At 40.1% G+C, this 11,294-nt stretch overlaps 1 protein-coding gene and 1 pseudogene across 1 annotated transcript; both read left to right on the top strand.

The window, feature by feature from the left end:
* Positions 1-284: 284 nt before the first annotated feature.
* On the top strand, positions 285-959 carry LOC131855202 (uncharacterized). Its single transcript, XM_059206445.1, has one exon. The coding sequence runs from the start codon at positions 285-287 to the stop codon at positions 957-959; it is 675 nt and encodes a 224-aa protein (XP_059062428.1).
* A 3,243-nt stretch (positions 960-4,202) lies between these two features.
* On the top strand, positions 4,203-8,517 carry LOC131855199 (uncharacterized; annotated as a pseudogene).
* Positions 8,518-11,294: the final 2,777 nt, after the last annotated feature.

Raw genomic sequence — 11,294 nt, 5'->3', positions numbered from 1 at the left:
TGTACAACATTAATTTAATTCATGAGCATACTCGAGCGAAACCCGTAGTATGCGGTTGGCCGGACTTTCTGTGATGTACTTACCTGAGAGTCGTCTAACAAGTTTTGTAACGCATCGCTTTGCTGCACCGTGCAGCGTCCGCTGCCGCTCGGTCATAGCCAGTTGCGATTATTCGCTCGATCGATTCGATTGTACGCTCATTTCAATTAAATAATTACGAGTTTATTGGGAGTATTATTAACAATTACCCCAAAGTGGTGACCCCGAGAACACAAGACATTAAAATGAGCAGTGGCAGTGATTCGGGAGAATCCCAGAAACAAAATGTAAATACAAAACGTCGACATAGTTTAAAGACGAGTAAATTTTATTCGCCCCAAGTTAGAATACCGCCATTCTGGGCCGAAAAACCAGCAATTTGGTTTGCGCAGGTGGAATGTCAATTTTTAGCATGCGGTATAACTGACGACGCGACCAAATTCTTCCACATTCTTGGTAATCTGGACAGGCAATACGCTTCGGAGGTAGAAGACATACTCGTCGGACCTCCAGACTACCAGCGTCTGAAAGCGGAACTGATAAAACGACTGTCGGTTTCACGCGAGAATAAGGTGAAGCAGCTGTTGATGCACGAAGAACTTGGAAACCGTAAACCATCGCAGTTCCTTCGGCACTTGCAACATCTGGCTGGACCCCAGGTTCCTGAAGATTTTGTCAGGACGATTTGGTCTAGCAGACTACCTGCGGGAATGCAACCGATCATCGCGTCGCAGCCTACCCTATCCCTGGACGCCTTGGCTGAGCTCGCCGACCGTATTCACGACATAGCACCAGTTTCACACCAGGTGGCAGCAGCTACAGCGCCTGCACCTTCACCAATCGAGGAGTTAACCAAGCAGGTAGCCGCACTGACGAGACAAGTTAGTGCCCTTAGTGCTCACGCCCCGACCGAAGGATAGACGTCAAGGTGGTCAACGACACCGATCGACATCACGCAGATCAAACTCCAGTTACAGAAAGTTTCCAGTCTGTTGGTACCACAAACAATTCGGTACGCAGGCGAAGAAATGTATCAAGCCATGCGACTTCAAAACGGGAAACGACCTAGGCAGTCAGTGATGGCCGCGAATGATTGCCAGAGCTCCGTCGGCCGTCTGACCATGACCGATCACGGATCCAATATGGAATTTTTGGTGGATACTGGAAGTGACGTTTGTGTTTATCCAATATTAGTGATTCGTGAACGTCGTGTTAAAATGGAATACAAACTTAGTGCTGCTAATGGTTCTGTTATCGATACCTACGGTTACATTCAGCTAAATTTGAATTTAGGGTTACGCTGCGATTTTCCTTGGCGATTTATTGTTGCCAATGTTACAAAGGCTATAATCGGAGTTGATTTTTTAAATCATTATAAACTCATTGTCGATATTGGGAACCGTAGACTTCTCGATAGTATAACTAACACCAGCACAGTAGCTAATGTTGCAAAACGTAACAGTTTAGTGTCTAGTGTTAAAGTATTGACTGGTATGATGAACGGTAGTTTCTGTAAGTATCTATCTATATTTGCTCAATACCTAGAAATTACACGCCCAGCTGGTACCCCGGGTTTCGTTAAACACCACACTAAACACCACATCCGTACCACACCAGGTCCCCCAGTTTCGTGCCAACCTCGCCGACTCGCCCCTGACAAACTTAAATTTGCCAAGCAGGAATTTAAGATAATGTTAGGTAATGGTACTGCACGTCCATCTGACAGTCCATGGGCCTCTCCTTTACACCTTGTATCTAAAAAAGACAACGGATGGCGTTCTTGCGGCGATTATAGGTTGCTCAACGCCAGAACTGTCCCTGATAAATATCCTATCCGCCACATTCACGACTTTTCCCATAACTTATCAGGGTGTAGGTACTTCTCAACCATAGATCTGGTAAAAGCCTATAATCAGATCTCGGTGGCTGAAGAGGATATATCAAAAACCGCTATTACTATGCCTTTCGGACTGTATGAATTTCCTTTCATGACATTTGGGTTGCGAAATGCAGGCCAAACTTTCCAGAGGTTTGTTGATGAGATGACCCGTGACCTAGAATTTTGTTATCCTTTTCTAGATAACTTCTTGATATTGTCTAGAACAGAAGAAGAACATGAAAAACACTTACACCAAATTCTAGCCCGAATGAGAGACTACGGAGTGCTAATAAATACTTCTAAATGCATTTTTGGTGCTAAAGAAGTAACATTTCTAGGTTACAGTATATCTGAAACAGGTACCAGGCCCCTGGAAGGTAAGGTACAGGCGATCTCTGACTTCCCCACGCCTAAGACGGTGAGAGAACTCAGGCGGTTTTTGGGTATGATCAATTATTACAGACGCTTCATACCTAATGCCGCCAAAATTCAAGGTCCTCTTAACGCTCTTCTTACAGGATCCATCAAAGCTTCGCACCCCATTGCCTTGAAGGGAGATTCATTACAAGCATTCACAAATTGCAAAAATAGTCTCTGCACGGCAACGCTTTTAGCACATCCTGACTCTCAGGCTAAGTTAGGACTAGTCACTGATGCATCTGACACTGCAATAGGTGGTGTTTTACAACAGCTAAAGGACGGACATTGGCAACCTCTAGCATTTTTCTCCTGCAAATTAAGCCCATCACAAAGAAAATACTCTCCGTATGACCGGGAGCTCCTTGCTGTTTATGAGAGCATTAAGTACTTTCGCTATATGTTAGAGGCTACACACTTCACTGTTTATACTGACCATAAACCACTCTGTTATGCATTCCATCAGCGGAAAAGTAACTGCACACCCCGTCAGTATAGGCATCTCGACTTTATTTCGCAATTCACCAGCGATATCCAACATATCTCAGGGAAAGATAACGTCGTAGCAGATACTCTGTCCCGTGTTAGTGAATTGCAAAAACCAGTCGATTTTGAATTACTAGCTCAGGAACAGACAACCGATACTGAACTCGCGGAATGTCTCCAGGGCGAATCATCCCTTCGTTTTAGCAAAATGAATATACCTGGGAGTCGTGCCGAACTGTATTGTGATATCAGTACACCGACACCCAGGCCATTCGTCCCCAGAAACCTCCGTAGGCAAATCTTTGACTGTATGCATTCGCTGAGTCATCCAGGTGCCAATGCTACAGCCAAACTTATTGCTCAACGTTACGTCTGGCCCACCATGCGGAAAGAATGCCGTGAATGGGCTAAGGCATGTTTAGCCTGCCAGCGCACGAAGGTAACTCGGCAAGTTTCATCTCCTTTAGGTACACACAACTTGCCTTCTGCTAGATTTAAATACGTCCATATAGACCTAGTCGGACCCCTACCTCTTTCCGGTATTTATAGGTACTGTTTGACAGCCGTCGATCGCTTCACGCGATGGCCGGAAGCTGTTCCTTTACCTGACATGACCGCAGAAACAGTGGCCAAAGCATTTATATCCAATTGGATAGCCCGATTCGGTTGCCCTACCGATATCGTTACAGACCAAGGTAGGCAATTTGAGTCGGCGCTGTTCCAACAGTTGGCCAGGTCCATTGGTTTTAAGCATCGTAGCACAACTGCTTATCATACCCAGTGTAACGGTTTGGTTGAGCGTTTTCATCGACAACTGAAAGCCGCAATAACCTGCCACGCTGATCCAAACTGGACTGAATCGTTACCATTAGTACTCCTGGGCATAAGAAGTTCGTTTAAAGAAGACCTTAAGTCTTCATCAGCAGAACTGGTGTATGGTGAACCACTCAGACTACCGGGCGAATTCTTTGGTGATCAAGTCAGCAACTACACAACTGACATCACCGATTTCTCAGCTCGAATTAAATCGTTCGCAGATTCTATTCGTCCAGTTCCTACTCAGCACCATTCTACACTCAAAACATTCATTTTCAAGGACCTTGCCACATGTAGCCACGTATTCCTCAGGGAAGAGTCGTTACGCGGTGCACTCCAGTTTGCTTATAGTGATCCATATGAAGTTCTTGAGCGTAACTGATGTGTAGCTACCTACCTACCACTATTATTATGACTACCTCCTAATAATGTTATAGAGCCTGTAACTCAAACACAGTCAGTAATAAACCAGTACTTGTGCATAACAGTTGTTTCTATTACTACCGTGTAACCTTATACATATCAGTGGCGACGAGGACGATCTTACCTGCAATAAAAATTAAAAATGTCTTTTATAGGAAATTTATCTATCTTTGACTATAAAAACTGTGAGTAGTCTATTTTTAAAGGTAGATTGACTCAGTTTTTAAAAGTGAATAATGTAAAGGAGGACAATAAATCTGCAATACTGATTACGCATTTATCAGACAACTCATACCGTCTCGTGCGTAACCTAGCTTACCCTGAAGAATTGGAGGAACTGAGTTTTGTACAACTGGTGGTGTTACTCGACAACCATTTTAAACCGAAACAGTGTTCATTTGCTGACAGAGCAAAATTTTACGGCGCCACAAGAAATTGCGGCGAGTCGCTGGGGGACTGGGCAGCACGACTAAGAGGATTAGCAAGTTACTGCGACTTCGGTGTTGCCCTGGACACAAACCTTACGGACCGGTTCGTCCTAGGCCTGGGGTCTGGCCCCGAGCGTGACAAGTTGTTTGAACAAAATGTTTCCGAGTTGAAGTTAGCTCGTGCTATAGAAATAGCGGAAAAGGCAGAATGTGCTAGAGATGCGAAGTTCCTAGTATCAGACTCGGTGGCTGTAAAAGAAGAAGCCATGTATAAACTATCGCACAGCTCAACAGGTAGAAAAAATGGCGGCGAAAACAGTGGTGGCAGTAAATATGGCGGCGGGATGAATTCACGAATGGCGTGTGCATCACAAGCGGGCCGCGATCAACATAAGTATTTACGCGATTTACATTGTTTAGTGTGTGGTTTAAAAAACCACAGCGAAGATAAGTGCCGTTATAAAAACTACAAGTGCCAAAAGTGCGGTAAAAAAGGGCATTTAAAAAAAATGTGTAATAAAAAAAATAAAAGTGTTTATGTAAACCAAATCGAAAACGAAAATAATGATACGGATAGTGATACCGGATGTGGCGAGTGCCATAACTTTAATTTAAGGTATGTAATTAATAATAAGCCGATCCAGATAGATTTATTATTAAGTAATAAAATGGTGACTATGGAGTTAGACTCGGGGTCGGGGGTATCAGTAATATCAAAAAATATGTACAACGATAAGTTTTTGATGCATAATCTAATTCATAGTAATATTAAAATGTGTTTGTATAATGGACATAAAATTGCGCCATTAGGGCATTTCGTGAGTGAGGATACATTTAATAATGAAATAAAACCGTTAAAAATATTTGTAGTAGATTCAAACGGCCCACCCCTGCTGGGACGTGATTTTATGTCCTCTTTTGGTCTGATGTTGACTACAAATATTAATAAGTTGAGTCAGGATGATAATGTAAACACATTGCTGGAACGATATCCTAATTTGTGGCGAAATGAAGTGGGTAGTTTTATGAAGGTTAGGGTTCAATTACAATCGAAAGAAAACGCCGTGCCAAAATTTTTTAAAGCTCGTACCATACCCTTTGCCCTAAAAGATAAGGTGGAAGCGGAATTAAATAGACTTGTAAAATTAGGTATATTAGTTCCAGTAAATAATTCTAATTATGCAACGCCTATAGTACCGGTGTTGAAGAACGACGGTACAGTGAAAATTGCCGGTGATTACTCTATTACACTCAATAAAGATTTAATAATTGATAAATATCCTTTACCGAGGATTGAGGAGGTGTTTGCAAAACTAGGTGGGGGTGAACAATACTCCAAAATTGACCTAAAAAACGCATATAATCAATTTATCTTGTCCGACGACTCACAAGTATTAACAACCATAAATACACCGAAAGGGCTATTTAAATATACGCGTCTCGTCTACGGTCTCGCTAACGCACCTGCTGTATTCCAAAAATCAATGGAAATATTGCTGTCAGGCATAGATGGTATCAGTATATGGTTAGATGACATCTGTATAACAGCTCCCACCAGAGAAAAACATTGAGAAAGGTTAGAACAAGTGTTGAGAATATTAAACGACGCAGGGTTAAGGTTACAAAAGTAAAAATGTGAATTTAAAAAAAAATATAACATATCTAGGTTACGTAATTGATAAAACTGGTTTACGTACAAGTCCTGAAAAAGTAAAAGCTATAATGAACGACCCAGAACCCACTAATGTCACAGAAGTAAAAAGGTTCTTAGGTATAGTCAATTACTATAGAAATTTTATACGGAACGCGTCGAGTATAATGAGCCCACTTCACGAGTTGTTAAGAGATGGCGCTAGGTGGGAGTGGGGCGAGCGGCAGTGGCGCGCCGTGCGCCGCGTACGCGCTGAACTTGCATCGGAACGGGTGCTGGCGCACTTTGATCCCGAGGCGCGGCTTGTACTTACCGTAGACGCCGGGCCCACCGGTCTCGGGGCGGTATTATCGCAACTCGACACTGAGGGTCGGGAGCGCCCTCTGGCTTTCGGTTCCCGTTCACTCTCAAAAAACGAACGGAATTATAGCCAAATACAGAAAGAGGCCACTGCGATAATATTCGGTGTAAAACATTTTCATCGATACTTATATGGTAGAAGTAACCCGTTCGTTCTTAAGACGGACCATCGGCCGCTGGTTTCGATATTTAATAGTAAAATAGGTATTCCGACCACGACAGCGTTACGTCTACAAAGATACGCGATTATCCTATCGGCATATAATTACACCGTTCAGTACATTAGCAGTGAAAAAAATGTGGTGGCGGATTATTTTTCCAGGGCGCTGGTTTCAGATGTAGTATGCAAAAGCGACAAAGAATTCGACGCATACAGTGCCATAAATTTTTTAGACGCGACCTCGTCGGCGGTGTTGTATAACGATGTGGAACAGGCAACTAAAAATGATAAAACATTACAAACGGTGATCAAATATATGAACGTCGGTTGGCCGCGAAAAATTAAATGTAAAAGTATTACTCCATATTTTCTATGTAGAACTGATTTACAATTTGAAAATGGTGTGCTATTGCGAGGTCATAAGGTGGTTATTCCCTTATTATTGCGTGAAAGAATGTTGCAGGAGTTACACAGTACACATTTAGGTATAGTGAAAATGAAATGTAATGCGCGCGGTAGAATGTGGTGGCCAGGTATAGACAGTGATATCGAACACTGGAGCGGCGCGTGCGAACAATGCATGAGTGTGCGCCCCTCACCCCCTCGCGCCCCGCCCGCGCCCTGGCCGCGGCCGCCCGCGCCCTGGTGTCGCATTCACATTGACTACCTGTTTATAGGGCAACGGGTATACCTAGTAGTAATCGACGCATTTTCTAAATGGCTTAAGTGTATTCATATGAATGCCGGCGTCAGTACTCAAGCACTCATAATAAAATTAAAACAGATTTTCTCAGTGTTCGGTATACCTAACACATTAGTTTCGGATAATGATGTTAAAATAAACTGTAAAGAATTTAAAGATTTTTGTTCCAGTAATGGTATTGAATATATTACGTCACCAATTTATCACCCATGTAGTAACGGTCAAGTGGAAAACTCTGTTCGAACTTGCAAAAAAATGTTAAAAATTATTTTAAAAGAAAATTTAAACCACTGTTATCTAAAGGAAAAATTATTGGGTTATTTGTTCGAATACAGAAATACTATACATTGTTCTACAGGTCAATCACCCGCAAAATTAATGTTTGGTAGAAATTTAAGATCAAAACTTGATTTAATACTTCCTAAAGTAAGAAAAACATCTGATAATAATAATGACGTAGTTGAAACAAACTGTAGACATTTTAAAAAGGGTGACAGGGTACTGGTACGTTGGTATAGCGCTAGGAAGGAACATTGGAAAGTAGGCGTAGTCGAAGAAATTATTGGGAATAGGTTATTTAAGATATATATTCACGATATAAATACTAAATGTATTAGACACTTGGACCAAATACTACAGTATAAAGGCAAAATAAATATGGATTGTAAAACAAAGCCGGAGAATAGTACAGCTCGTTCCGTATACGGATACGGTGCTTCTTCATTTTCACCACCCTCACTGTGTCACAAACACAACAGTTGGTTGATCCCAAACCTTCTGTAGTGATGAGGGGGGAAAATATCGAGGTACTGCCCTCAAATGAAGAAAATAGGGTTCTTTGTGATGATAGTGACTGTAGGGTTACGGAACGTGTGGATGAGGATTCGACGCAACAAGAATCCGCGGCTCAAATACCGCATGCCACATCTACTTTTCAACCGGTGTCTATGCAATCATCACCCGGACGTTCCAAAAGGCCCCGAAAGAAAGTAGACTATACTGTATATTTTAAGTAAGTTAGTTAAGTTGGTAAGACTAGTGTAAGAATATTATTGTAATGTAAGATGTACTAAATGAGCCGTACTTAATAAATGTAAATTTTTCTCGTCAACAGGTTTCAAAATTAGGGTGGAAAGATGATGTGTAGCTACCTACCTACCACTATTATTATGACTACCTCCTAATAATGTTAGAGAGCCTGTAACTCAAACACAGTCAGTAATAAACCAGTACTTGTGCATAACAGTTGTTTCTATTACTACCGTGTCACCTTATACATATCAGTAACCCAAAATTTTATAAAATTCATGTCCGAGGTAATAACGTGACAGTATCCATCGACCGTCTTAAACCGGCCTTTATACTGTCTGATATAACTCCTCCACAGAACATATCTTCTACCACCCAACCTCATAACACAGCTCCAAATTTGACACGTACAACTAAATCAGGGAGACGTGTCAGGTTTCCAGATTTCTATCGTCCGTAGACACGGCCTCTGGGGGGGGAGTGCTGCAGGTGACTTAAAGTTCATATTTACAGATTTATATATTTTATTAAAATATATTCACATATATAACTATAATAATATAAATATATATACATTTATACTCTTATAATATACATACACTATACTTATATACCTATACATAATGTGACCAGACGTCCCGTAATGAACGGGACAGTCCCTTTTTATAATTACGAGTCCCGGTGTCCCCGAAACGGACTCTGGGACGCAAAATTGTCCCGTTTTCGGTAACGGTGCGAAATTTTGGGTAGACGAGCCGGTTGTTAGTTGTTGGTAATTAAGGTGAGTATAAAAAAAATGTGCCAAGAGTGTCATTCTTACTTAAATACTTCTTAAAAAGTCAAATTTGTTCCTCCGATAACAAAACATTTTATTTTTATCAGATAAATATAAACTATCTATGAATAAACAAAATGTTTAATTATATTTATCGGATATATTTCTTAATTGATAACTTTTTTTGAATAGGTAATTATAAAAAAGAGTTATTTTCATTGGCTGTCTGTTAATTGTGTCCCGTTTTGAGTCGAAGAATAAATGGTCACATTACCCATACAATCATTATTGTACAACATTAATTTAATTCATGAGCATACTCGAGCGAAACCCGTAGTATGCGGTTGGCCGGACTTTCTGTGATGTACTTACCTAAGAGTCGTCTAACAAGTTTTGTAACGCATCGCTTTACTGCACCGTGCAGCGTCCGCTGCCGCTCGGTCATAGCCAGTTGCGATTATTCGCTCGATCGATTCGATTGTACGCTCATTTCAATTAAATAATTACGAGTTTATTGGGAGTATTTTTAACAATTACCCCAAAGTAGGTATTAATAAATATATGGTTGTTGTATAAAATAGATTTTGTTATTTTTCACTAAAATAAAGACTAACTGCCTTTTTTTTATAAAACAAATGACTTTTTCATAGTGTCATATATTATTTAGCTGATTGTAAGAAAAAAATGTTGGTTTGTAGATTAATACTGTAACGTTCCCCCCTCTTCTATAAAATTTACTAAACTACCCTCTCTAAATAACAGAGGAATCGCTAAATATAAATAGATCATATACGCAATGGAACACTTAATCTTTAATCATTTGGCCATATAATTAAATTATTGTGATCGTCTAGTATCGGTGGACCCGTTGTGTATGTGTAGTAACTATAGATTCTTTTATTGGTATATGATGGAGTAATAACTGCGAGATAAATATATATTTCAATAATATAATTATGATATAGAGTATTTGTTATGAATAATAATTATAAGGTATATATTTGAACCATTGAACCATTATGATTTTAATAAATAAGATGGGATATGCAAAGTAGAGTTGCAATATGCACCATTTGAAAGTGAAATGGGATGAGTATTCTCAGCACCAAAACAAGATTAATTTATATTATTAATTCAACATTACAAGTGGTTTCACCAAGCTTGCGATGCTTAAAGCAGGTAGATAAAATATAGTTGCCATAGGCAGATCGAAACTGAATTCAGGATCACTCACGACACAGAAGCTTACTTATGGATATTGACTCCTTCGGTTCTATGTGGCGATAGAGAGACTGTCAAAGAGACTGCCCGATCTCGAAACAAACTCCCAGCATCACTCGGTCACGTAGCTTACTTAATGGGGAATACCCTTCGGCTATATATAATGTGACATTGGAGATCAGACTGAAGATACAGTACGAGTCGTAACAGAAACTAGGAGGTCAATCAAATACCAGAACTTACTAATGGATAATCCTTTCGGCCCTGTAATGTGACATTGGAGATCACCAGTAATTGCAGTACGATAAATAATAATAATAGAGTAGTGTGATAGCTCAATGCCATCAACACCACAATATTGGTCAATCCAATATATAATGTTGATAATTGCTATATTACAAACATAGCATGTAAAGTTTATAAATTTACTTAATACCAAGAATACTCGAGGAATTAAGAATTAGATATTTGTGAATAAGAGCTAGGCTCTAATATGATTGATTATATGTAAATTAGAATTACTTACATACATGGCGAAGTAATCTTTATATTGATGAGATATTATAAGCGAGAACTATAAGTCCCATATCTGAATATAGATGTCTGGATGCTCCCCATAAAGAATCAACCAGAAGGTAATGTTCAGTTTGTAGAAGGACTGCATGTCCTGATATAGTAATCAGTAGAATTTGATTAATCACATAGTGAAATAATCATAATAATATAAATAATAGTGACAGAGGTCTGTGACCTGGATGATTGTTATGTATAGACAACCACTAGGTGGATAGTCGATATGATAGAGGACCGGAGTCCTGGATATAAAAGCCAAGGCTTGGTAATTGATAAAATGTTTAGCCATAAAATGGATAGTCATAAAATATATTTTCATGGAGGACCGAAGCCC

The sequence above is a fragment of the Achroia grisella genome, unplaced genomic scaffold (assembly GCF_030625045.1).
Source record: "Achroia grisella isolate CSIRO2021 unplaced genomic scaffold, CSIRO_AGI_Agris_v1 utg1334, whole genome shotgun sequence".
Taxonomy (NCBI): Eukaryota; Metazoa; Arthropoda; class Insecta; order Lepidoptera; family Pyralidae; genus Achroia; species Achroia grisella.
The sequence above is the reverse complement of the archived record's forward strand: the minus strand, read 5'-3'. Positions and strand labels throughout refer to the sequence as shown.

Excerpts from the sequence above, each read along its gene's own strand:
- LOC131855202 (XM_059206445.1), top strand. The coding sequence starts at position 285 with ATGAGCAGTGGCAGTGATTCGGGAGAATCCCAGAAACAAAATGTAAAT.